Source organism: Diceros bicornis, chromosome 5 (assembly GCF_020826845.1).
Source record: "Diceros bicornis minor isolate mBicDic1 chromosome 5, mDicBic1.mat.cur, whole genome shotgun sequence".
Classification (NCBI taxonomy): Eukaryota; Metazoa; Chordata; class Mammalia; order Perissodactyla; family Rhinocerotidae; genus Diceros; species Diceros bicornis.
The window spans coordinates 94507081-94535075 of NC_080744.1; the positions used below are offsets into that span (position 1 = coordinate 94507081).

At 46.0% G+C, this 27995-nt stretch overlaps 1 protein-coding gene across 2 annotated transcripts; it reads left to right on the forward strand.

Annotated features, from left to right (window-relative positions):
- Positions 1 to 2818: 2818 nt before the first annotated feature.
- Positions 2819 to 27384, forward strand: ZSCAN2 (zinc finger and SCAN domain containing 2). 2 transcript variants are annotated; one of them, XM_058542509.1, is made up of 4 exons: positions 2819 to 2908; positions 4517 to 5028; positions 11312 to 11392; positions 20533 to 27384. In XM_058542509.1, exons 2-4 carry the CDS (start codon positions 4623 to 4625, stop codon positions 21972 to 21974), a joined length of 1929 nt encoding a protein of 642 aa, XP_058398492.1. In that variant the 5' UTR covers positions 2819 to 2908; positions 4517 to 4622; the 3' UTR covers positions 21975 to 27384. The 2 variants fall into 2 exon arrangements, with proteins under 2 accessions (XP_058398492.1, XP_058398493.1); XM_058542510.1 differs by lacking the exon at positions 11312 to 11392 and having other exon boundaries at positions 20533 to 27383.
- The last annotated feature ends 611 nt before the right edge of the window (positions 27385 to 27995 follow it).

Genomic DNA, 27995 nt, shown 5'->3' on the forward strand with positions numbered 1-27995 from the left:
GGATGCCTTAGGCTGAGCATTCCTTGGGGCCAGGTCTGTTCTTGCTCAGCATCTAAAGACAAATAGTGACACATGGTTTCTGTCTGTCCAGTTTTTCCTAATAGTCCTTCAGTCTCCGGAGTGGAGACGCTGCCTTTGTGTGGGTTATTAGTAAGGAAAGCTAGGAGCCAGATCCAACCCCCCTTCACACTGGTGAGTCAAGGGCTGGGCCTTTGATTTAAAGATTTTATTTATTTATTTTTTCCCCCAAAGCCCCAGCAGATAGTTGTATGTCATAGCTGCACATCCTTCTAGTTGTTGTATGTGGGACGCGGCCTCAGCATGGCCGGAGAAGCGGTGCGTCGGTGCACGCCCGGGATCCGAACCCGGGCCGCCAGCAGCGGAGCGCACGCACTTAACCGCTAAGCCACCGGGCCGGCCCATGGGCCTTTGATTTAGACTCAGCCAACCAAATGCTCTTCCGTTGGTCTTGGAACCTTGAGGGGAAGGCAGGCAAACAAGGGTGACTGCAGTATCACCAGGGCTCACAGAGTGGGCAGGCCAGACCGTTTCTACTAAGATTGTTGCTGTGGTTTTGGTGGCCTTATCCTCTCTTTCTTTGTTCCCAACTGTTTTCAAGCCTGATCCTTCATCTCCCACTTACTCTGTGAGTTCCCTGATACTCTTTTAATAAGTCCCTTACACTTAAGTTAGCCAGAGTAGTTCTCTGAAGCTTTTAACCAAGAATGCTTACTGGTAGAACAGAGCCTCTGTCACCCCTGTGGTTTGGCTGATGGAGAAAGGAATCACTTAGAGGAGTAGCCCTACTCACTGAACTGGGCTGTGTTTCTAGGCTTGCCTGCTGTCCCAGGCTGGTCTTAGGGCACTGGCTTGGCTACCAGAACTATTATGCCATGAATTGGTCTTAAATGTGACTTACTCTCTGTCTCAAAGTGGGACAGTTGACATTGGCCAGGACCAGCTTCCCAGAGAATCAGGCACAGGGCAGAGATGGCTGGCTCCAGGATTCTCCTGTGACAAGATAGTGCCAGTTTCTTGTGGTCGAGGGTTGGCTTGGGATACAAGCAGAGGTAAATGAACTCTTAGGCTGCTAGAAAGTTTCAACAGTGCCCCGGCAACCAAACAAATCTTTTCCCTTTTGTGTAAATTTCTATTCCTAGTGAGGATGGAAATGTGGAGAAACAAATCTTTTTTAATGCAAGATCATCCCCAAGAATCATCACCCTAAATCATTTTGCAGATGTCACTCTCTAGGAATACTGGGCACTGGAGGGGTGGTGGCCTGGAATGCTGCATCCTGGCACTTGGTACAGACTTGCCAGGCTGGCCTCGAGACGGTGCTGTTTGCATGTGGTCAGTTTGGGCTAACAAATTAAGATGCTACCAGGGATGTAGCACTCAAGACCTGAATTTCAATTTGCATCTTTATACTTGGATTAATTAAAGGAGTTAATTAGTGAAAAAAGGGTGAAATTCAAATAATCTTTGGAGTGGTGTAGAGAACTTTCTAAGAATGACACAAAACTCAGAAGCTATAAAAAGACAAGATTGACAAATTTGATGGCACAAAAATGTCAAATTTCTATATTAAAAAAACAGCAAAAAAATGAACAGCAAACTGAGAAAAATAGTAGCAACTTCTGTGACAAACGAATAATTTTCTTAATATACAAGGAGCTCTTACAAATAAATTCAATTTAAAAATGGGAAGAAGATATGAACAATCAGGTCATAGAAACGAGATTAAAAACACCAATAAATATGAAACATTTCTTACTCATGAAATGAAAATTAAATTTTAATGAAAATGAAATGAACTTTAAATGAAAATTAAAACAACAAAATGTAGCCGTTTGTGTGTGCCTCCAATAATTGCTCTGTACAAACATACACAATTGTTCTATCACAGACCACTGAGAGTGTCTTTCTCTCCACTCCTGTATTTCCCTCTTGGGTTTCCAGGCGGTTTCTCACCTGCTGTCATACAGTGTCGAGGAACCGTTTCTTCAAGAGCACTAACCATGGGAACACCATTACTGAGGCCGATCTTCCCCTCTCACCTCCCAGTGCTGAGATTGACAAGAAGCAATACTGTGACAAGTACTAAAATGGAGACGTCTACCAGGTGTGCTCGGCGCGGTGTCTCCGCCTAGGCAGGTGATGATGGGGCAGGCTCCATAGAAGAGGAGATAGACAGAGAAGGGGAGCTCCGCAGCAGAAGGGGCGGGACAGGGCTTTCCTCCAGCCGCAGGAACACCACGTGCGAAAACAAAGGGCTGTGGGAAGGCCAGGTGCGCGGGTATACCTGCAAGCTGGGGGAGGGGGCTGCCTGGGCGATGAGGGGCTTTTCTTGTGCGGATTCCTTTCCAGTTCAGGGACTGCTTTCGGATGTCGAGGGGCCTAACAATATTACTTGTCACACCGTTCACAGCTGAAAAAGACCTTCAAGTCCCTCCATCCAACTTTCACTTTTTATAGATAAATATACAGAGGCCTTAAATAAGTGAAATAACCTGTCCCAGGTCACAGCTCTGGCCAACACTGGGGACCTGACGGCCTGTCCGCGGACTTCCCTGCCTCTGGGGCTCAACACTGCACGGGCTATCAACCCAAAACTCCGCTCCCTGGCCGCTGGTCCGGATCTTCTCGGTGGACTACATTTCCCACAATGCCTCCGGCCCAGCCTCCCTCCGCCGCCTGGCTGGGGGCTGTATCGGCCAGTAAGAAAGCAGAGTTTCCCGGGGCAGTTCACTGCGGCCAATGAGCGCGGCGGGGGGCGGGCCTCTCCCGTCCATTGTTCTCGGTGCGCCTCGGGCTGGAGCCGCAGTGAATCCGGAGGGGCCGGGCTGTGCCCGGGGGCGCTTTTGCACGCGGAGCGGCCACGGGAGCAGGCCTGGTCTCCTGAGAGGTGAGCCCAGAGAGACGGGCCTGCAGCCGCGCGGGCCAGGCGGGTAGCCCGAGGCGAGGGAATAACGGGCCTGGAGCCAGTGCGGGCAGCCGTACTGGGGGAGGGGCGTCGGGGGCGCTGTGCGCTTCCCGCGGGCCCGGGCGGCCGGGGTCTGCGCGACCGGTCCGCTCAGCGAACGGACCCGGACTCTTCTCCCGAGCGTTGAGCTCCTTGCGCATCTGCCCAGGGGCGCAGGGTTTGCGCTGGAAGGCACGTTGGACAACATCCCGCGCAGCTCCTTATTTTCCAGATGGGGAAACTGAGCTTCAGAGGGGGCGTGTCTGGCCCCGGGTTAGACGGCGAATTAGCTGACTAGGAACAGTTTTCCCGGGCTCCCAAATAAGAGTTCTGTTGTATCTGTTTTGCTTTTTTGTTCTTTTTTTTTAAAGTTTTTCCTTCCCTTTTTTCCTTTTTTCCCTTTTTTGGGGGGAGGGAGGTTGTTACTTGAGTCTTTATAAAATGTAGCAGTGAGTTTATAAAATAATTTTTCCTTGCTTTTATAATCTTTATTTTAAATAGTTTGTAATTTCACTGCTTTCAACATTTTGTAGAATTTATGTCCAGGTTTTTTTATTTCCTTGTGTATGTGTTCATTTTTAAAGAGAATTGGGGTCGTATTGTGTCTATGGTTTTTCTGCCTTGCTGGTTTTGTTTTTATCCATAATTTTCATGTGATGAGGATTATCTTAAATCATTAATGATTAATAATCTTTGTCAGCATAAGTTTTAAAAATATTTTAGAAATACATACCGCAGAGTGCACAAATCTTAAATTTCGTATGTATGCTCTTGTGTAACCATTGTCAAATCAAGATATAAAACAATTCCGGCGTCCCAAAAGGCTCCTTTGAGCCCCTTCTCAGTCAGTACCCCCCAAAGATAGCCATTATTACATCAGCGTAGTTTTTAATACATTTTACTGTATGGATGTGCCATAATTTATTAACCATTTCCCTGCTGCTGGGTTTTTAAGGTATCAACTTTTTTGCAATTAGAAACAATGCTATGGTTGTGTGTCCTTGCAAATAAATTTCTCTTTGCAAAGATGGTTATTTTTAAAGATAAATTCCTGAAGGACCATGGCTGGATTGAAGAGTATGAACATTTTAAAACTTCATCATTTAAATATGGTAATAATGCAGTTGAGATAATGCCTTCCTTCCAGTGAGGCTCAAAGTGCCTTGACATCTGATCCATTGCTAATCCTTAAGATGTCCCCATAAGATAAGAAGGATGTTGTTATTATATCTACTAGATGGTCAGTGAGGTTGAGTGACCGAGTTGTGTGTTAGGTCAGGTCACTCACTCTGCAGACTTAGGGCAGGATAACTCAGTCCTGTGTCTTTTGAAAAGAAAATGCTGTATTTTTTGTGCTTGTGATTCTTCTTAACTTCTCTTACCATAAAGAGATACGTTTTCAGAATAAGCCATTTTTCCTTTAAGAGGGACAGGAAGCTTGTGTTGATTTGTGGATGCAGGAACCACTTGGTGGCCTGACCTGGGCTGCTGTGGGTTAGATTGTTTAGGACAGTCTCCTTGTTGATTCTCGTTCTCTTTCTCATTTCTCAGCACATTACTTGTTGAAATTTGAGAAGGGAGGTGTCTTCTCAGAGAGCCTGGCTGGAGGAGACTGAAGTTCAAGGCTAGAAGCCTGAGTGATTGGCCGAAGAACTGGATGATGGCTGCAGAGGTGCCGAGAGTAACCACTCCGCTGAGCCCTTTGGTCCAGGTGCCTCAAGAGGAAGATGACCAGGAGGAGGAGGTCACCACCATGATCCTGGAGGACGACTCCTGGGTGCAGGAAGCTGTGCTGCAGGAAGATGGCCCTGAGTCCGAGCCCTTTCCCCAGAGTACTGGCAAGGGCAGCCCACGCGAGGAGGTGGCTGGAGGACCACAGGGTGCACTCGGCCGCCTTCGAGAGCTCTGTCGGCGCTGGCTGAGGCCGGAGGTGCACACCAAGGAGCAGATGCTGACCTTGCTGCCAAGGGAAATTCAGGCCTGGCTGCAAGAACATCGGCCCGAAAGCAGCGAGGAGGCAGTGGCCCTGGTGGAAGACTTGACCCAGACCCTTCGGGACAGTGGTGAGATGCTGAACCTCCTAGGGAGAGGGTGGGAGCATCCCTCAGCAGTGGAGGAGGGTGTTTGTAGAGGAGGAGAAGGTGGTGTCCAGGACAGCGCTGGGGACAGCCCCATGTCTCTACTCTGCAGGCAATCAGCACATCGTCACCCTTTTTAATGCCCTTGTTGTGTGCAGTTACAGTTCCAGAATTTCAGCATGAGAAGGGCTGAGAGGACTATTCTTGGAGCTACATTTGCAGAGTTAGCATAGTTTTTACTTCTGTTTATTTGGAGTCTCTGGGAAGCTGATGGAGGTTATGGGGGAGAGGCTGAAGACCCTATAAACTACCCCTTAGAACCTTTACTTGGTCGTGCAATAAACATCCAAATATTTGAGGAGTTCTAGCAATTAGAAAAACCAAGTCATATTTTTAAAAAGTGATTATTTTTATGAAACCAAGATAAATGGTGAGTGAACCAGCTAACTAGGGACTTCCTGTGGTATAAAGTCATCCTGGGTTCTTAAAAGAGTAATTTTAAATTTGAGCTCTTTGCAACAGTTAATATATTTTTCTCCTGGGTTATTAGTGTGTTGTGAGATCCAGCCATGCCATTTTACTACCCTGTCTCCATTCCGGGCTTTAGTTGATTACCAAACATTTACTTCAGGTCTACCTGTGCCCCTAGGACTGCTTCAGAACCCATGGGAAATGGCTGCCTTTGTGCTGATGAGAAGTGCAGCAGTTCAGAGAAAGGGATGGGGAGAGGAGAGGATTGGTCAGATCCGCACGGAGGATCTGAAACTTGAGCAGGAGGTGAAGGCCGGAGGAGAATTTGGAAAGGTGCAGGGCAGGAGGAGGGTGAGGCAGCCAAGGCTCGGAGGGGGGTGCCCAGCGTAGCTCCTTTGTACAGGTGACAGTAAGGAAGGCAGGCTAATTGGAGTGGAGTGTGTTTTTAGGAAGTGGTAGGAAGTAGTGTTTGGGGGAAGGGTGGGTGGAAGCCTGGACTCAGTGTCATTGGCCTTAGCAGGTTCTTGAACGAGGGCCCAAGGGGCATGGGAGGAAGCTGAGTATGGCAACAGGATGTAGGTTTGATTAGAGTAGGGAGAGGTGAGAGTCAGGAGAGCAGCCAGGAAGCTGCCTAGACACGGGTGTGCAGTGATAGGGGCCGGGCTGAGGTGGGGACATCAGGGGAAGGGGGGAGACTGGAGAAATGTGAGAAAGAACTAACAGTCACAATAGCAAGCATTTATCAGTCCCTTTCTTTGGGCCAGGCAGCGTGCCTAGCGTCTAATATGCAAAACTCATGGAAACTTCACCACCTCGGGAGATAAGTGAGATTCTTATCACAGAGAAATTAAGTGACTCCCTCAAGATTTCAGCTAGTGCCAGGCTGAACCAGGATTTGAACTCATGGGTCTGAGGACATGGCCTGCGTTCCTAAGCATTTCATTACATCCGTGATGCAAAGTGGTAGTTCCCAGTGGGTGTAGGAAAGAGGGGATGCAGATGAGGACTAAGACAAAGGTGACTAACTCAGAAGCATCTTGTCTGGAGGATTCGGAAGGCTGGGAAGAGAAGAGAAGGAAAGGGAAGGTGTTTTGGGGGCAGAGGTTGTGACAGCCCCAGGGACTTGGGGATACAAGTAGAGCTGTCCTTTGGAGAAAGACTGACACTGAGGGCCTCCTGTGAGCCCAGCCCATCTCACTAATAGTCCTGTGAGGTGGGTGGGACCATCCTTTTACAGATGGGGAAATGGCAGTTCAACAAGGTCAAGCCCTTACTTGAGGTTGCACAGCTGGTAAGTGGTGGGGCCACAATTCAAACTCCAGGATTCAAAGTGTTTGCTTCCACATGTGCTTGGTGGATCCTAGGTTTTATCTGAAGCAAGGTACCTGATTTTCTTCGGCCCTGAAAAGTAACTTTTTTTTTGTGAGGAAGATCAGCCCTGAGCTAACATCCGTGCTAATCCTCCTGTTTTTTGTTTTTTTTCTTTGCTGAGGAAGACTGGCTCTGAGTTAACATCTATTGCCAATCCTCCTCCTTTTTTTTTTTTCCCCCCAAAGCCCCAGTAGATAGTTGTATGTCATAGTTGCACAGCCTTCTAGTTGCTGTATGTGGGACGCGGCCCCATCATGGCCGGAGAAGCGGTGCGTCGGTGTGCACCCAGGATCCGAACCCAGGCCGCCAGTAGTGGAGCGCGCGCACTTGACCGCTAAGCCACGGGGCCGGCCCTGAAAAGTAACTTTTAATTTTACTCTTTCTCTTTAAAAAAACGAAAACCTCTCATCCTGCTTTCAAACTTTGCTTACTTGCCTCCTGATGGATGTGACAAGTTTGTAATGAACTTTAGGACCTTAAGTCGGAAACTAGGGAGGGGCAGGAGGGGTTGAGGGCAGAGGAGAGGCCTCTGGGGTTGTCCTGTAGTTGGGGAGGTCACAGAGCAGAGGGCCAGCTTTCAGAGGGTATCTCTGGGGTGATTACAGGCACCCGCTGCGACACCCCTCCCCACCTGGCTCGCTGCAGGGGCTTCATGCCTTTCGTCCTTCCCCGCACAGCCGAGCCATCTCAGTCCTGTGAGAGCCTCTCTGTTGGTCTTCATTTGTTTAATAAATGCTCCTGGCCTTCCTAAGATTGCTCCGAGGAACCTCTGCAATCATCTTCATCCCTTCTCAAACATTTACTCAACATAAGACCACTTGACCTCTATTCTGTTTGTCCAGCTTGGGACCTTTGGACACATTTACCCAGCACAGGACATTTCGAGGCCTGCTTAGACAGTGGTTGTTTAATATTTGGCTAGCAGGCACCTCTAGGTGCTCACATGTAAAGTCTCTTATAATTCTGGTTAAGATTGGATCTGTATTAATAGTTGAAGTGGTAAAGCTTTGTGAGTGTTTCCCAAGGACGTTTTAATCCCCCTACCCAGCCCTAATTCTGGCTCTTGTATTTCTCACCTGAACTCTGTAGCAGCCTCCAAGAGGAACCTGTCTTCAGCCTCTTTCCCCTTCATTGCAGCTGCTCCACTCCCACCTGATTGGGCACTTGCCTGCTTAAAAATCTTCGTGAGTTCCCCAGTGTCTCCAAATCAAGCGTGCCCTTCTTGTTCTGCTTGGACCTCGTGGCCCTGCGTGACCTGGCCCACACGGCCCTGCAGCCCGTCCCCTGGTCATGTTGCTGCAGCCCTCGCTCCATTCAGACCAGATCTTGCCGTTTCTTGAACGTGGCCTGTGCTTTCTAGCATTCACCTGTGCTCCTAAATTTTGACTTGGAGTGGCTTTGTCCCATCGCTGTGATGATATCCTGGTCATCCTTTGAGTGTACGACCTTAGAGACCCACTCCATAAAGCCGTCCTTACTTCTGCTCCCTCTTCCCTGTCCTCAGTTTCAGCCACCTGGGAGCGTCTTGATAACCTCTGCTAGAAGTCATCTCCCCCAGAACATTTGGATTCTTCTCTTTTGACTTTTTATCATATTCCATCTTGTTTTTTGTTTATATGAATACTTGTCTTATTTCTTCTAGGAACCTATAAAGTCCCAGAAGGCAAAGAACCTGTCTTTTTTCTTTTTCATTCTTTCTTCTTTTTTAATTCACTTAGTACCCAGCACAGTGTGCTGTACATAATGGGAACTCAATGAGTGTTGTTGGGATGAGTAAATGAATCCTTCCCGCCTTCCTGCAGGGATCGGAGGCTCATCTGCTCGGTCTGCAGGAGGCAGACAGCAAGCTTCTTCATTTCAGGCTCATCTGCCTTTCATTGAGAAAGCCTTGCTAAGCTTTTGTTTTTAAAACAAAATGGGGTCCAGCCCAAATTTGGGAGAGCATGGCCAGGATACCTGTGAATCTGGAGAGGGATGATGCATGCGACTCAGCTTATACCTGGGAGGTGCTCAGGCTGCTTAGTCCAGCACAGAGCACTTAGCCTGTGGGGTTTCTGTCCTTAGAAGCTCCATGTTAATCCTTTCTTTATATTCAGCAAATCCAGTGAATACTATCATATTTGTGCTGTTAATAAAAATATTTTTAAAAATAGGGAACATGTTTCTGAATATGGAGGTGTATGCCATTCCCCTTTCTCAAATATCAAAGGCTCCTGGACATCCTCACTACCTGGCCTGGTATCAGCTAGTAGGTGGCCTTTTTCACCTGGTACTGTCCAGGCAGACTGCAGGAACAGTGTGTAGAACTGACAGCATTTACTTGCACAGGACAAGCTTTGAGTTTGTAAACCTAGGATATGGCGAATCCATACTCCCAGGGAAGACATTTACCTGAAAGCCTGTCGAGCTAGGGAGCTGGTCATGCACATGTACATCAGTGAATAAATGACGGAGAAAAGGAAACTGTTGAGGGCTGGACTTGGACGCCTCGGTAGGGTATTACTAGTCCTGTGGAGACCATCTCTCCAATGATGGGGTCTTTTGGTTTAAATGAGATTGCCCCACACAGTTCATGCCTGGCAGCTGTGTTTTCAGGCTGTGTTTCACAGGCCCATTGAAAGATTGTTTATGAAATGCATTACTTACCTCTGTTACTTGTCATAAATTACCAATGTAAAAACCAGAGCACTTCCATTTTTTTCTTTCTAGTGATTTGGGGAATGACAACCCAGATTTTCCAGGACAATCTTGAATATACAATATTTGTCCTTGTAAATCATCAAGATGTCTCAAATTCCAATAGTTGGCAGCCAAACCATACCTCTCAGACTGTCTCATATCTGTAAGCAGCCTGGGACCTGGGGCCAGAAGTCATTTCTCAAGTTGTATGGCTCAATTTTTGGTTCAGAAAGTAGAGTCACTATAGAATTGAGACAGCTTGTCCCCGAACTGTTCTCTAATTGCCCTACCAGGTTCATCCTACTTTCTGTATGAGGTAAGCAGAAAAATACCTTAAGAGTCCGAGACCAGTGAACTCATGCCACGGTGGCCTGCCCCCGATAACCCCAGACCAGTGTGATTGCAACAACAGAGTGAAAGGGGAAATGCTCCTCTCTTGACAGATACATTTCATCTCATAGAAGCCCCATCACCCAAAAAAGAAACTGCTGACATCAGAGGGGAGCAGATGGGAAGTCATTGGGCTCAAAATTGATAAATTCCTGACATATAAATCCTCTGACCATTAGTGCAGTGTGTGGTCCCTGGACCAGCGCTATCAGCATCATCTGGAAATGTGTTAACAGTGAAATTCCTGGGCCCCACCCCAGACCTATGGAACCAGAAACTTTGGGGGTGGGGCTCAGTACTCGGGTTTGACAAGCCCTCCAAGTGATCCTGATTCAGTCCAGTTTGAGAACCACTGCACTAGACCTCTGGTTCTAAAACTTGGCCACACATCGGAATCACTTGGGGTCCTGAGCCCACTCCCAGGGATTCTGATTTTCTGATTTAGTTGACAATGGGGTGTGGCCCAGACAAGGGACTTTTTTTTTTATTATTGATCTCATAATAGTTTATAACATTGTGAAATTTTAGTTGTACATTATTGTTTTTCAGTCACCATATAAATGCATCCCTGCACCTGTTGTGCCCACCCCTCACCCCCCTTCCTCCTGGTAACCACCAAACTGTTCTCTCTGTCCGTTAGTTTATCTTCCACATATGAGTGAAATCATGCAGTGTTTGTCTTTCACTTTCTGGCTTATTTCGCTTAACAGGATACCCTCCAGGTCTATCCATGTTGTTGCAAATGGGACGATTTTGTCTTTCTTTATGGCTGAGTAGTATTCCATGGTATATATATACCACATCTTTGTTATCCAGTCATCAGTTGAGGACACTTGGGTTGCTTCCACTTCTTGGCTATGGTGAATAATGCTGTAATGAACACAGGGGTGCATAGGCCTCTTTGGGTTGTTGAGAACTCTTAAAGAGATGTGACGTTATAACTAAAATGTTTAGCAACCGTTCATTTAAACTGATAACAGAGCTCATTGCTGTTTTCTCAGCGGTTAGTCTTTCAAGCGGCCAGAGTTCAGGTGGAACAACGTTCCCAGTCACTCAGGTAGGAGCAGGTTCCCGCCGGGCTTCACACAGCAGCCCTCTGATGGGAGAGCCCGACTTGGGCTTAAGCTGTACCAGAATCACTTCTGTATTTTAGACCAGTGGCTCTGACCGTGGTGTTGAGACACATCGGTATGTCACAATCAGGCAGGAGGGGCTTTATGAGAATTTTGAGCCTAACCTACACTAAAGCACCAAAGTTTGTGACCAATTTCATTGTTATAAATAAATTACAGTAAATTCAGTTTTATCCCCATATTGACATCAATTTTCCTCACACTCGTTCTGATATTCTTTCCAGCATGGGAGAGACAGAGGAGGCTTCTGGCCAGGCAAGGGGTCGCACACGGCCCCGTGAACAGCCATGGGATCTGCTGTGCACGTGAGTCTGCAGTGTGTGGTGAGGGTGGGAGAACACAAGAACCATTGGTTTAGACCAGGCCACGACTGCAGCTTTTGTTTACTAACCGATGAGGGAAGAGTTCCTCTGGCAATTCAGGAATCAATCAGTGAATGGTATTTGGAGAGTGGTCTAACCATTTTGAAAAAACTAAAATTGAATCCCTACTTACACGGAAATAGATCTCTGCTTCAGAAGTTACACAAAAATAAATTCCGAATGGATTATTGATCATGGCATGATTAAGATCTGGAATGACACATAGGAGGATATTTTTGTAATCTTGGGGAGGATTACTTTTGTAATCTTGCTTAGGACTTCTTAAGCAAGACAGAAACCTTCAAACCTAGTTTGGACTCATGAAAACAGAAGAAAAGTCCTTTATATAAAAAAGAAACTATGAACAAAGTTAAAAGAATGCACAGACTGGGAGGAAATATTTGCAACAAAATCTGCAGTGTAGCAGATAAGAGTCAAAATCCTTGATCTATGAGGGCTTCTACAGTTCATGGGAAAAGTCAACCCAGTGGAATAAAAGGTAAAAGATATGAACAGGCAATTTAGAAATGAAGAAATACAAATTATAACTGTATGAAAAGATGTTCAACCTTACAGATTATCAGAGAAATACCCATTAAAGTGAGATAGAATAGTTTCTTTTGCCCTTTAGACCATGAGAAATTTAATAGTGTTTCTAAGAATTCTATGCCTTTTGAGCATTTATTTATTTAATCTTTTAAAATTAATTTCAGAATTTTTCTAGTAGGTGATGTATCACCTATTTTATTTAATTTATTTATTTTTTTGTGTGTGAGGAGGACCAGCCCTGTGCTAACATCCAATGCCAATCCTCCTCTTTTTTGCTGAGGAAGACTGGCCCTGGGCTAACATCCGTGCCCATCTTCCTCTACTTTATGTGGGATGCCGCCACAGCACGGCTTAACAAGCGGTGTGTCGGTGTGCGCCCAGGATCTGAACCGGCAAACCCCGGGCCGGCGCAGCAGAGCGCACGCACTTAACCGCTCGCGCCACCGGGCCGGCCCCTGTATCACCTATTTTAAATTTGATAGAATATGTAAAATTATATCTAAGAGCAATAAATTCTTTTTTTGTTGTGGTAAAATATATATAACATAAAATTTGCCATTTTAACCATTTCTAGCTGTACAGTTCAGTTGCATTAAGTACATTCACATTGTTGTGCAGCCATCACTACCATCCAAGTCCAGAATTTTTTCATTTTTGCAAACCGAAACTCTGTCCCCATTAAACACTAACTCCTCATTCCTCCTCCTTCAACCCCTGGCAACCACCATCTGCTTTCCATCTCTATGAATTTGCTTGAGATACCTTATGTAAGAGGAATCATACAATATTTGTCCTTCAGTGTCTGGCTTCTCTCACTTAGCATAATGTCCTCAAGGTTCATCTATATTGAAGCATGTGTCAGAATTCCATTCCTTTTTAAGGCTGAATAATATTCCATTGTATGTATGCACCACATTTTGTTGATCCATTCGTCTGTTGATGGACATTTGGGTTGTTTCCACCTTTTGGCTGTTGTGAGTAACGCATGAACATGAAAGCAGAAATACCTGTTTGTGTCCCTGCTTTCAGTTCTTTCGGATATATAGCCAGAAGTGGAATTGTGGGATCATATAGTAATTCTATGTTTAATTTTATTTTCTAAAATGTTTTCATGTTTTTGTGTGTGTGTGTGTGAGGAAGATTGGCCCTGAGATAATATCTGTCACCAGTCTTCCTCTCTTTGCTTGAGGAAGATTGTCCCTGAGCTAACACCTGTGCCCATCTTCCTCTGTTTTATATGTGGGGCCGCCACAGCATGGCTTGATGCGCGGTGTGTAGGTCTGCACCCAGGATCCGAACCTGCAAACCCCAGGCCGCCAAAGTGGAGTACACAAACTTAGCCACTAGGAGCCACCAGGCTGGCCCCCGTGTTTAATTTTTTGAGGAACCCCTCTACTGTTTTCCACAGTGGCTGCACCATTTTACATTTCCACTAGTAATGCACAAGGGGAGAACCATATATTCTTTTAAGTCTGTTTCAGGGCCAGATTTTTGACAATCTGTTTATACTTTCCAAAACCTGAAGTTAATCACAGACAAATATATATGGCTCTGCCTGTGAGTAAGTGGGTAATTGCTATATCCAAGAAGAACAAGCTTGTTAATTTATTTACAATGAAGCATATGAGTAAATAAAATAGATCAGTATTGTATAGATTACTATTAAGGTGAGTTAGAACAGCATTCCCATCTTGGCCAAAAGTCGCTTTCTCAGGGGGCCCTCCAGTTGTTTGCTTCAAATCACCCTGTTTTATTTTTGTCACAATACTTACACTATCTGAAAATAGACAATGTAATCTGAATAAAGAGTATATGTTATGTGAGATTCATTAACTTTTAAACTGCACAGCACAAAACCCTTGTTTTAAAGTGTCTGCATAGGTAAGGGAACTCCTTCTCTACTTGAGTAGTTTTGGGAAGATCAAAACATTTAGAAAATGAGGGCTTTCTTTCCTTTTTCCTTAATGCCTGACCTATCTCTGAGTTTTCTCTACTGGAGATCTGGACCTTCCAACTACTTGCTCACGTGCTTGCTTCCTCAGAAGCCGGCCTCCCATATCCAGTCACATCCACAAAATATGCTCATCTTGACGTGTTGAAATAGCAAACACTGTTTCTACTGGTGAGGTTCCTTTTTTAAGAAAATCCCGGCTCCTACTCTCTCATCATCCCATCTGCATTCATAACATGTTGGTGAAGCTATTCCCCTTATATTTGACCAAACCAGTTTCTGAGTTCTCACTTTCTGATTGGCCACCAATAAATAAAGAAGACAGTTGCCTGCAGTGGAACGTACTCTTCTTTGTACTCTTGATTTTACCAGGGCCGGCCTTTCTTGAGGAGAAGTTTGGAAGGGGCCAGGATCCCTCATCACCCCAGCTCAGTGATTTTTCCCCATTTGGAGGCGCTTGTGTGAAGGCAGATCACCTGAAGGGCCACTCTTTTCTGTCCTTTAGCATGGCTCCTGTGCCTCCCCGTTATCAGAGGTCAACTTTTAAAGAACTCTGAACCTTCCTGTGGCCTTGCCTGGAATATCACAGTCTTGCATCTTTGTCTATGTGGAGGAAGATGGGATTGGTCCTTAAACAGCAGCAAAACAGCAGCAGGCAGTGAGGGGGTTATTGGGTCTGGATTCTGCTCAGAAGGGCCTCTGTAATGAGGTCATAGAAAATAATCACACAAATTAAGTATCACATTTAAAGGTTTCCAGATTATGAGGGAATTCTGTCATATTTTTGTCTGATAGTTCAATACTAATTTATTTTTTTTTAATATTTTACTCATTCTTTTGTGTGTGCGTGAGGAAGATCAGCCCTGAGCTAACATCCACGCCAATCCTCCTCTTTTTGCTGAGGAAGACTGGCCCTGAGCTAACATCCATGCCAATCTTCCTCCACTTTATATGGGACGCCGCCACAGCATGGCCTGACAAACAGTGCGTCACTGCACGCCCGGGATCCGAACCTGGGCCACCAGCAGCGGAGCGTGCGCACTTAACCGCTACACCACAGGGCCAGCCCACAATACTAATTTTTTTATGTTTAAATCTTTGATCTATTTGGGATTTGTCCTAGTATGGGTCCAACTCGAATTTTTCCATTTGGCCTAATAGTTGTTCCAGCATCATTTATTGAATATTGTATCTTTTCTCCATGGATTTGAGAAGTTACCATTATCATATGTTAAATCCCCATAGTCATTATGTGTTTTTTTTTCTGTTCCACTGGTCTGTCTGTTCGTGTGCCACCTATATTAAATTCTGAATTCACATGTCCATTAAGTCTTTTTCTGGAGTTTTTGTTTCATTGGTTTGATTGTCTATTAATGTTTTAATTATTGAGATTTTATAATATGTTTTAACATCTGACAGAGATAGTTCTTCTCCCCGCCCCTCTGATTTCAGTCAATAATCTTATGTCCTCCCCAGTTTTATTGAGATATAATTGACATATAATATTGTATTAGTTTAAGGTATACAGCATAATGGTTTGATATATGTATGTATTGTGAAATGATCACCACAATAAGTTTAGTTAACATCCATCACCTTCCATAGTTACAAATGTTTTTTTCTTGTGATGAGATCTGCTCTCTTAGCAACTTTCAAATATACAATACAGTATTGTTAACTATAGTCACCATGCTGTACATTATATCCCCAGAATTTACTAGTTTTATAACTGGAAGTTTGTACCTTTTGACCACATTCCTCCATTTCACCCACTCCCCACCCCCTGCCTCTGGTAACCACCAATCTGTTCTCTGTTTCTATGAGTTTGTTTTTTTTACATTTCACATATAAGTAAGATGATATAGTATTTGTCTTTCTCTGTCTGACGTATTTCACTTAGCATAATGCCCTCAAGGTCCATCCATGTTGTTGCAAATGGCAGGATTTCCTTCTTTTTTATGGCTGAAAAATATTACATACACACACACACACACAGACACATATATATATGTATGTATACACACCACATCTTCTTTATCCATTCATCCATTGATGGACACTTAGATTATTTCCATGTCTTGGCTATTGTAAATAATGCTGCAGTGAACATGGGGGTACAGATATATCTTCAAGGCAGTGATGTTGTTTCCTTAGGATGTATACCCAGAAGTGGACTTGCTGGATCATATGGTAGTTCTATTTTTAATTTTTTGAGGAATCTCCATACTGTTTTCCATAGTGGCTGCACCAATTTCCCACCAGCAGTGGACAAGCGTTCCCTTTTCTCCACATCCTTACCAGCACTTGTTATTGCTTGTAATAATCTTATCTTAATGTTTATTTTTGTACTATTAAAGACACTTACGCTTCAGTGACTACATGATTTGCCAATTTTAAATGATATCCTTTGAACTCTCAGGTATTACAGATGAAGCAATCAACAAACATATCCTATATCCCACCTTCTTCCAACCCCAATTTTGATTAGAGTGTCATTTCTACATCACTGTACAACATTTACATTCTCTTTTATCACCCTAATCGCCATGGTAGTTTTAGTCTTGTTCTAAAGTTAAATGTATCAAGTGTTCATCCCCAATCCCTTTGTTTTAGAATTCCCTTTATCTCTTGGTTGACTGAATTCACGTCCTAATAGTTTCCTCAAGAGGGTCTCATAGGAACAGTATTCCGTGAATTTGTGTGTATTCAGAGCTGTTTGCCTGTAAACTTTATACTTGAAGGACAGTTTTGTTGGACATAAAATCCTTGGCATACGTCTTCTTTTCTTGCCTGTCCTGTAGCTGTTGCTGCCCTGTCTGCCGATGTTGAACGTTACTGTAGAGAAATCTGAGACCAGTTGATTTTCTTCCCCGACATAAGTGATTTGATCTTTTTGCCTTGTTGTCACCTGTCTTGTTATTAACCACCCTGGGTTAGTTTTCCTTAGCACACAGTGTACGTTTCAAGGGTTCTGATGTCTTTATAGATTATACTTGAAGTATTTGTTCTTTTCCTCTGGTTTAGTTTCCTTTTTTGAGAACTCCAGTTATATGTTTGTTGATTCTGCTTTTGTCTACCTTCTGTTTCTTTCATTCTCCTTATTTATTTATTTTTTTGTGTGTGAGGAAGATTGGCCCTGGGCTAACATCCGTGCCCATCTTCCTCTACTTTATATGGGACGCCACCACAGCATGGCTTGACAAGTGGTGCGTCGGTGCGCGCTTGGGATCCGAACCTGTGAACCCCAGGCCGCCGCAGCGGAGTGTGTGCACTTACCCGCTTGTGCCACTGGGCCAGCCCCATCTTTCATTCTCTTTAATCATTTTAACCTCTTTCTTTGTTTCCATTTCATTTCCTTTTCTAATTTCAGTCCTCCTCCCTTTCTATGCTTTCCAAGGTGCCTGTTTTTGTTTGTGTTCCTTCCCGTTTTGTCTTCATTTCTCTGGACTTTTCCCTCCTTTCCTGAGTCCTGCTGGCTCCCATGCATCACCTCCTGTTGTCTCACCGTCTCTTCCTCAAGTTCTACTTTGTGGTCTTCCTTCATATAGGCAGTTGCTTCATTTAACCTTTTTTATGGATGAAAAATGGTCACTTTTCTCAATAACAATAATTCCCATGATGAATGTTTGAGGGTCAAAGGCTCCCTCCTCTGCTTTACAGAAACAGAGAGCCTCCTGCACACGTGGCTCGTCTTTGCGATTCTGCTTGTAGTCGCTCCTCCTCTGCTTCTCTGAACCACAGAAGCCAGCCCCCATCACCCCCGCCCCCAGGTGCTCTGTTGCGCTTAAGGGTGAGTCCCTGACCTTCAGGAAGTGATCTTCTGCCTGAGCTTTTTGAGATCTGCCCCTGAGGAACACCCCCCACACACTACTTTCCATGCTTGCTCTCTTCACTTCATCCTTCATCGGCTTCTGCGCAGTCTCTGCTGCTTTTGGAAGCCCTGACGTGTAGTTTGGTATCTGCAAATTAATCTTCCTCCTGATCTCACTGAAAATGAAGTTTGAGTTTTTGTTCCTTTTCCCTGTTGCTTCTGAGCTCATACCAGAAAGTATCACTTCTTCTCATTTGAAGGCAGTGAAAAACCTTATTAGCTAATATCCCTGTTCAGAAGAGAACAATTACTAAAATCGTCAAAGAAATGTTTTTGGTCATGTTAGCTTGAGGAAAATAAATCAGGGCCTCAGCCCAGAGGTCCTTATAGAAGAGATATGATAGCCAAGCTCTGTGCTAGAAACTTACAAAAAACCGTCTTGCAGGAAGTAGAGGAAGCACAGAATTCCTGGTCCTAGTCAAGAGGGAGCTTGCGTTGTGCCCGTCATGCCTACATCCCACCCCTGGAGATCTGGGAGAGGGAGGCCAGAGGGCAGTTATATGAGTCCACAGATTACCAGCAGCATATATGTTAGTGTGAGCACGAAATGTAATTATATACCTATTTGTAGGTTTAAATACGATCTTGTACTGACTAAAGGCGTGAGTGGAACCCAGGTTGTACTTGAGAGATGCATGCCAAATTTTATCATGTGCACATATGGAAATTTACATTAACTTATAGAAACTAATAATCAATAGATTGGGCATATAACCTTAAGCAGTTTATTAGCATTAATAATGGAAATGTCACTAGGACTCTGTGTAATTATTTTGCTCATAGGCTGTAGATAAAACTGCTTTCTCAGGGGGTCTGATGTTAGGTCTTGGGAATAATCAGGTCATCATCTTTATCAATAAAAGCATTGATTTCTATATACAGAATTCCAAAAAAGTATTGAAGACACCTTACAGAAATAGAGCATAAAGAAATTATAGTAGGGGCCAGCCTGGTGGCACAAGCGGTTAAGTGCGCGCGCTCTGCTGCGGTGGCCCGGGGTTCACGGGTTCAGATCCCGGGTGCGGACCGACACACCGCTTGTCAAGCCGTGCTGTGGTGGCGCCCCATATAAAGTAGAGGAAGATGGGCACGGATGTTAGCCCAGGACCAATCTTCCTCAGCAAAAAGAGGAGGATTGGCATTGGGTGTTAGCTCATGGCTCATCTTCCTCACACACACAAAAAAAGAAATTATCTTAAAAAAGAAAGAAGGAAAAAAATGAAACGAAAGAACACAAATTGCATGCTGTAAAAACATCCTTTGTTTTTGCTCTGAGCTTTTGGCTCTGAGCTTCCAAGCAGGCAAGGCAAAGAGGGAGCCACAATCCGGCATGAGGCAGACACAAATCGCTCAGAAGACTGGCTCTTTCTGGTATTTCGGTCAGAGGGAAGTTTCCTCTTCTGGCTCATCAGAAGGACATTGTGTGGTATAAACAATGTCGTCAATAACTTCCTGGCAGCGTTAATGTTCTTGACAGCCGTTAATTTCTAATGACACTTCTTAGAATGTTCTCATTGTCAGCCAGAGCCATCAAACCAACACCATTCAGTGGAAATAGTTCTGCTGGAGCCAGAACAGTGTGATCCAGGCTCACAGTTCCCTGCTGTTCTGACTGAATCCTAGGGCAGATGTTAGAGTCTCTCTTCTAAGGAGGGGATACATATTCTTCCAACCATCCTCCCTAATGATATCTTTTGCCCAGATGTTTGATAAGTTTTGGGCAGTAGAAAGTTTGACAAGGTTCTGGAAGGTAGATATTTTATATTGCCATTGGGAGAGTTATCTGTAGACTCCCACAGCAGATAAGTTTGAGGGCTCTTTTAACTGTCCTCTTACTTGTTTCCAGTCATCTGTATAGACACCTGGAGTCCTTGTTGCAGGGGTGCTGTCATATTCCCTGTGTCTTACTTAAATGGCAACTGAGAAAATTATAAACACCAGATACATTTCAATGCACAAGATTGAACTCCTTTGAAAGGAGACTCAGTTTTAGGGAAATTTCTGTGATACCAATAAAAAACTCATTCATTCATTCATCAGATTTAACTGAGTGCCTACTAAGCATCAGGCACCATGGGGAGTGTTGGGGGTCATTGTGTACCCTGTTGCTTTCCTCTGTTAGGATTTTCAGATTCCCACCTGACCTCATTTCCCAGTGGAGAAGTTGGTGGAGACATAGAACCCACATCTTTAAGACCTAGAAATTCTGGGTGATTGGGGCTGGCCCCGTGGCTTAGCATTTGAGTGCACGCGCTCCGCTGCTGGCGGCCTGGGTTTGGATCCCGGGCGCGCAGCGACCCACTGCTTCTCTGGCCATGCTGAGGCCGCGTCCCACATACAGCAACTAGCAGGGTGTGCAGCTATGACATACAGCTATCTACTGGGGCTTTGGGGAAAAAAAGGAGGAGGATTGGCAATAGGTGTTAGCTCAGAGCCGGTCTTGCTCAGCAAAAAGAGGAGGATTGGCATGGATGTTTGCTCAGGGCTGAGCTTCCTCACAAAAAAAAAAAGAAATTCTGGGTGATTACCACAAAGGTCTGAGGCCTGGCAACGAGACAACCAGTTAGAAGGAAATAAACCTGGTTTTTAAAAGTTTTGAAGGTTCTCTAGCCTCTTTATTTTCGCTAGAACCTTAATTTTTAAAAAATTTTTCCTTTTCTCATCATTACAGGGAATTGAGTATAAATTGTACATTTTTGTTCATTATTTCAGATTTCGAGATCCAGAGTGAAAATGGAGAGAACTCTAACCACGGCATATTTGAGGATGTGGAATCACATGAGATCTTCTCAGAAATGCCTGAAGGGGAGGGCATTCAGCAGTCTGACTGGGAAAGTGACTTTGAGAGAGACTGTGGCTCCAGGGGGCCCCAGGGAGAGGCCCCAGGTGAGGACCATGGGGAGGCGCCACAGCAGGGCAGGGAAGTCGGACAGCTCATAGGCCTTCAGGGAACCTACCTGGGTGAGAAGCCCTATGAATGTCCCCAGTGTGGGAAAACCTTCAGCCGGAAATCCCACCTAATCACACATGAGCGGACCCACACGGGAGAGAAGTACTACAAATGTGAAGAATGTGGAAAAAGCTTTAGTGATGGTTCAAACTTTAGTAGACACCAAACTACTCACACCGGGGAGAAACCTTATAAATGCAGGGATTGTGGGAAAAGCTTTAGCCGGAGTGCAAACCTCATAACCCACCAGAGAATCCACACGGGAGAGAAACCCTTTCAATGTGCCGAGTGTGGCAAGAGTTTCAGCAGGAGCCCTAATCTCATCGCTCATCAGCGAACCCACACAGGAGAGAAACCGTACTCGTGCCCTGAGTGTGGAAAGAGCTTCGGCAACCGGTCCAGCCTTAATACACATCAGGGAATACACACTGGAGAAAAGCCCTACGAATGTAAAGAATGTGGCGAAAGCTTTAGTTACAACTCCAACCTAATCAGGCACCAGAGAATCCACACCGGAGAGAAACCATACAAGTGTCCGGACTGTGGGCAGAGGTTCAGTCAGAGCTCAGCCCTCATCACCCACCGGAGAACTCACACGGGAGAGAAGCCTTATCAGTGCAGCGAGTGCGGGAAGAGCTTCAGTCGCAGCTCCAACCTGGCCACACACCGCAGAACCCACATGGTGGAGAAGCCCTACAAATGTGGGGAGTGTGGAAAGAGCTTCAGCCAGAGCTCCAGCCTGATTGCACACCAGGGCATGCACACGGGCGAGAAACCCTACGAGTGCCTGACGTGTGGGGAGAGCTTCAGCTGGAGCTCCAACCTCATCAAGCACCAGAGGATCCACACGGGAGAGAAACCCTACAAATGCGGCGAATGTGGGAAATGCTTCAGCCAGCGCTCCCAGCTGGTGGTGCACCAGAGGACCCACACGGGCGAGAAGCCCTATAAATGCCTCATGTGCGGTAAAAGCTTCAGCCGGGGCTCCATTCTGGTCATGCACCAGCGAGCCCACTTGGGAGACAAGCCCTACAGGTGTCCCGAATGTGGGAAAGGCTTTAGCTGGAATTCAGTTCTTATTATACATCAGCGAATCCACACAGGGGAGAAGCCCTACAAATGCCCCGAGTGTGGCAAAGGCTTTAGCAATAGCTCCAATTTTATTACACATCAGAGAACTCACATGAAAGAGAAACTTTATTGACATGGCAGAGAGCCAAAGTGAGGGGACTGGCCCAGGAGAGGGAATTGTCACACTGCCCCAAACAGGAACGTCTCTTTAGAAGAGCTGTTCTTCCTAAATGCTCTTTGGGGATTTTTGCCAGAATCTTACCCCTGCTCATCCTCATTTCTAGGATACCATCATCTTAGTGGTTGGAGTCAAACCCCAAGAACAGAGTGTAGGAATGGAAGGTTGGAAAGTTGGGTCTTTTTCTGTTAATGTCACAACTTGATTGGCTCCTTCTCTTCTGATCCTCTGTGCCTCAGTTTCCTCTTTGGTAGAACAAGGGGGAAGTGTTCTCCATGTGGAACAGAAGACAGCATGCCCATACCCTGGGCTGAGTCCTCAGAGAAATACAGGGAATCTATTGGTTGATCTGTTGGTTTTGCTGCCACCTGTTGGGCTGAGGTGCCGTCACCCTGCGCTGCTAGCATTCCAAGCCCCCTGCCCATGTCAGAACCGGCTCTTCCTGGCTTTGTGTCCTGGGCTTTGATTTCAGGTCAGGGTGGAGGGGCTTCTCCAATTGTCAGTCATCCACGTGAAGGTAAAGCCCTTTTCTATTTCTAGAAATTGTCAGGAACACCGAAACACGAGGGAGTGTGGCATGGAACCAGTGTCCCAGTAACCTTTCCAATTGATGGGAATTGAAACAGGGCCTGCCAGAAAAGGTATAAAGTGAGGAAATTCACGTATTTGCCTTTGTCTCTGCTTACTATCCTGTGGTAAGTTGGCTGCCAGGGGAACACAGTTCTTGTGGGGTTTCATGTTTTGAGTGTGAAGAGAAGGCAGAGACCACCAGCTGCATACCCCTTCTGTCTTATCAAGGGTGAAATGGTCCTGCACTCTGCAGGGTGGGCTTGTGTCCTTAGCCCACAGATACACAGCCCCATAATCATCACTCTATGCACTTGTCATTCCCCTGTTCTTATATTTTTTATTTTATATATGCAGAGCTGGAATTCTGTCTGGTAGCTTTTGTATACTAAGGACATGGTTTTTAAGGAAGCGTTGATTTTAGGACACATCTGTCCCCTGGAGAGATTTGGGCTTGAATCAGGAATTGCCCTACAGGTCTCACCCTTGATCTTGAGATGCTACCAGGGCTTTGTTCTTGGGTCCTTGGGCCTTGAAACAGTAAAGGCAGGGGGATGACAGCAGGTGAAGGGGTTTGTTATGAGGGAAGAGGAGAGTAGATAATTTTTATGTATTTTTATAGATGTGAGAAATGTGAAACCACCACCTCCTACGCATGGAGCCTGTCCTCAGAATGGACCTTGGTTCTTATAGGATGGATGCTCAATATTGCCTAATAAAGTAGAGTCCCATTGTTTTCCTGAGTCTGTCTTTTAACGTGTTAAAAACCTGAACTTGGCTGTAAGCAAACCCACACCTCACTTCCCCTCCCCACCCCCCAACATCTTGCCCCAGGCTGAAAGTGGTCCAAGACCTTCAGGGAGTAAAAATCAGTTGCTTCAAGGAACACACCTTCTAGGTGATCCTAGACCTGTGTGCTTGATCAGTGCACACACCTTTCCATTGTCTTGTGCCAACTCTGCATCCAGTCTGTCACCCAAGACTTGGAGCAGCAGCTTTGGGTAAGGAGCCAGGTGGCCTCCCGTGGAGGCCATTGGGAATCACCTCTATCCAGAATCAACTAAATTCGACACGAGGAGGAGGTTTCCAGCCTAGGTGGTGACGGTTCTTTTTGTGTGTGTGTGAAGAAGATCAGCTGTGAGCTAACATCCGTGCTAATCCTCCTCTTTTTTGCTGAGGAAGACCGGCTCTGAGCTAGCATCTATTGCCAATCCTCCTCCTTTTTTTCCCCTTTTCTCCCCAAAGTCCCAGTAGATAGTTGTATGTCATAGTTGCACAGCCTTCTAGTTGCTGTATGTGGGATGCGGCCTCAGCATGGCTGGAGAAGCCGTGCGTCGGTGCGCACCCGGGATCCGAACCCGGGCCGCCAGCAGCGGAGCGCGCACGCTTAACCGCTAAGCCACGAGGCCGGCCCCCAGTGACGGTTCTTAAGCCAAACCATGTAGGCTGTGAAATCCTCATCATTAATCCCATTTCTTCACTTATTTGGCAAACATTTATTGAGGACTTCTGTCCCATCACTGTGCTAGGTGCCAGGGAAAGGTTGTGACAAGAAGTCCATTACCTGTCTTCATGAAGTTTTCCTAGGAGAAAGATTCCCATCTGTCTGGGAAGATAGAAGAGCTTTCCTACCTGTAAGGGAGAGCGGATAGGGTGGTTTCTCAGGTGACATTAAGTTCTGGAATTTGAATTGTAGAAGATATTGGATCTGTCTTCTCTTTAAGTCTCAACTTGAGAAAAGAGTTGATATTAAGCTTTTGAAACTTAACTTTCTTTTTTTACTCCTCCCTACTTAGTAGAAGCACAAAATATCCTGGAAAACAGGAAACAAGATTAGCTGGAATTGCAGAATTAGCCTGGAACCAGGTTGGGAGAATGACAGATGTGGTTCTAGAAAGGCTGAGAGTCCATCACTTCCTGTCCTGCTTTGCCCTTAGTGTGGGTCTGCAGAGACAAGAGGGGTCAGTATACAGTGACCGTCACATGGCTCTGTGTTGGATGGAAGGACGTGGCCTTCTTACCCTAAAAACATCAAGAAGTCCCAGTCCCCTCAGCAGATCTACTTCTGCCACATCTTTACTGGCACCTCAGTTATGCCTGTGCCTCTGTAACAAAGATTATTTCCCCTTAAATGAACATGGACTTAGGGACTGAGTTTTTGCTACCAATTTGTTTCTAAGTTCATAGGAACAGCCTTGGGACAATTAAAAACCTACAATAAATGGTAAAAAGAAAAAAGCAATTGCTTTACCCTCACTTGGCCCCCAAGCCTCCTCAGCAAGTCTTTTATGTGAGTTGGTCACTTCCCTTTCCCAGTTCCCACAATGGCTGCTGTGTACCCTTTGGCCCCTCTCCTCAGACCCATGCCAACTCCCAGGCTCGGCTCACCTCTGAGAACCTTTAACCTGTCAGGTGTAGCCTCCCCCAGGCCTATAAACTTCTCTAGATTGTGCCCCCTCACTTCCTCGCCTCGGGCTCAGCCTAGAGATGTGCTTTCCATCTAACTGATGTGTCGCTACCTGGAGTTGAGCCTCCGCTTCACTCCAGGGTCAGGACCTTGCTCCACCAGCTGTTTCCTCTCTTGATCTCCAGGCTGTCCCTCTCTACCGGCTTCTTCCTGCAGCCTACTCACAAGCTGGAGTTCCTGCAGCCTCAACCTTGGCATGTCCAGAACTCAGCTATGCCACCTGCCTCCCTTGACCGGGATGCTGGTCACACAGCTGTATTTCCTTGTGCCTCCTCGTTGTGAGGAGCACTGCCGTCCACTGGGGTTCACACAACCCAGAAACCTGGAGTCATCCAAGATTCCGTCCTTCTTCGCATGCCTCAGAGCCATTCGGGAATGGTTTGGCGTAGTTCAAACCCTTGCCTGACCACCTCGATAGCCCCCTTACTGGGACCGCAGCCCTCTCCAGCCCTGCCTCCTGCTGCTCCATCCTCCATGCTGTCACCAGAGTGAGCATTCCAAGACACACAGCTGAGCCTGTCACCACCCAGCTTAAACCCCTTGGGGCTCCCCATCATCTACAGAAAGGCCGTGCTCCTTGGAGGGCAGATGAGGCCTTCCAAATAGGGCCTCTGTGGAACCTGGTCACCACACCTCTGTGCTCCTGCCCATCCTTGCCCCCTGGCAGCTCCCCCTGAATGTGCCCCGCGGGGCCTCTCCTCATCCCCCTGCTCACTCTGCTCCCTTTCGGGAATGCTGGGCTTCCCTTTCTGCCTAGGGCACACTGCACGTCTTTCAAGACTCAGCCTGGGTACCACCTCCTCCATGAGGCCTTCCCTGCACTTCTGTGGCAGACTTGACCCTGCTGCCGCACCCCTGTACTCTCCGGCCTCAGTGCCTGTCACTCTCATTGCATTGGCCTGTTACACATCTGTCTCCCCTGCGGATTCTGCCCCCTTCCTCTTCTATTTTTCATGTTCACACCCATACTGAGGCTCCAGACTCTATCTCCAGTACCCAACTCAGGTCCTGGCACATGATGGGAACTCAGTAAATATATTTGCCCATTGGGTCTCTTCGTGGAGGTATATATAAATGCAAGAGGCAGATGGAACCCAGAATTCTGACCTGGAAAATGGATTAGGTCTCCTACACTTTCCTTTGGTAAGATGATAAATGTAAGTTAGTTTTAACTTCAGTATTCTCTCAAGTTACCATTTATTGGTATTGGTGACAATCCCAATGGAGACAAAGTGGAAGACGTTTATAAAAACCAACCAACCAGTATCCTAATGAAACAACTTATATTTTTGAAATGTCACAGTGAAAAACCAGGCACCTTCTTTAATGTAGCTGAGTCTGTCGTCCACAATCTGCTTCTCTTCTGTCTGGGCAAGCGGTGAAACTTGGGAGACTTTGTCTTACTCTTACTCTTTAATCCCAGGGTATTCATATAACTAAATCCTGAGACGGTTCCCCTTGTTTTAACCTTTTTATTGAAATATAACACATCAGTGCACCAAAGTGTACTTGAATTTTTACAAACTGAACGCACCTGTGTAACTGGCATCCAGATCAAGAATCAACTTAGCAACCCCCAGACGTTCCCCCCAGAACCCCCCCCAGTCAGTACTTTGTCTCCTCCTGGCCCTGTTCTGAAGTTTGGGATGGAGTGGATGGAGTGTTGGGAGCAGGACAGACCTGGTTCTAGACAGACTTGTGCCACCAACTACACACCCTCACTTTTATTAGAGATTTTACAATTTGAGGCAGGTCATAATGTTACTTCCTCTTTTTTTCCTGCATTTTCCTTCCCTTTGGATTGTATTTATAGTTTACAATGAGCCATAATGGCTTATAGTAACACAGTGTACGGAGCAGTTACTATGCACAGGCACTATGCCAAGCTCTCTACATGTGGATCTCAATCTTGACAATCCTGTGAGGTAGGGGAGTGTCCCCACGTCACAGCTGAGGAGGTGGGAGATCAGAAGAGAGGTTCAGTAAGTACCTTGCCGGCACCTGTGGCTTAACCCCTTCACTCCTGAAGTCAGTTCACTCCACTGCATTGTTAAAGCCGTGGGAAACTCCTAAAGAACAAATGGAGAAAACAACAAAACATTAAAATAAAAACGATATATTGGCTACTAGTGTTAGTCTTCTCCCTGGCTAGTATCAAGATGGTCCACAACTGTAACTGGCCCTTCCTTGCATGTGACCGGCCGTCACTCTTCCAGCCCTTCATTCCCGATGGAGGTCCTGTCTCATAACCAGGGAGTTCAGGGGCCCAGTATGCTGGGCCTGCTGCCCCCTCAGTCTCTCAGACAGCCCTGGAGTTTTTCTTTTTTTTTTTTTTAATGTCTTTATTTTTTGTGTGTGAGGAAGATCGGCCCTGAGCTAACATCTGCCACTCCTCTTTTTGGCTGAGGAAGACTGGCCCTGGGCTAACATCCATGCCCATCTTCCTCCACTTTATATGGGACACCGCCACAGCATGGCTTGACAAGCGGTGCGTCGGTGCGCGCCCGGGATCCAAATCCGCAAACCCCGGGCGGCCTCAGTGGAGCACACGCACTTAACCCCTTGCGCCACTGGGCCGGCCCCAGCCCTGGAGTTTTTCAAATGCAGGGCTGTTTTAACCTCCCTGCTGCCTGGCCCTGTTAAGCTATTTCACATCTCTGGACAGAATGTTAGAGTCTTTCCTTTTATTCACCCTCCTAACTTGATAGCCCAAGTCCACAGAGGAAGTGAAAACAGAATTGCATGGGCGATGGTGAGATTTCGAGACAAGATTTCAGAGCCTGGTGGAGAGTAAGGGCTGGTGGTTAATTCCTGTTGGCTTTCCACCCAGTCGTTGGTGCAGCTGAGCTGGTGTCTCTGGCATCAGCAGAGGCTGTGGCACCAGGGCCTACCTGCGTCTGGCTCCCTCTCTCCTACTCACTGTTCTCAGGGTCCTGACTGAG

Excerpts from the sequence above, each read along its gene's own strand:
- ZSCAN2 (XM_058542509.1), top strand. The coding sequence starts at position 4,623 with ATGATGGCTGCAGAGGTGCCGAGAGTAACCACTCCGCTGAGCCCTTTG. Across the intron at positions 5,029-11,311 it reads CCAGACCCTTCGGGACAGTG|CATGGGAGAGACAGAGGAGG; the intron begins GTGAGATGCTGA and ends TATTCTTTCCAG. Across the intron at positions 11,393-20,532 it reads CCATGGGATCTGCTGTGCAC|ATTTCGAGATCCAGAGTGAA; the intron begins GTGAGTCTGCAG and ends TCATTATTTCAG.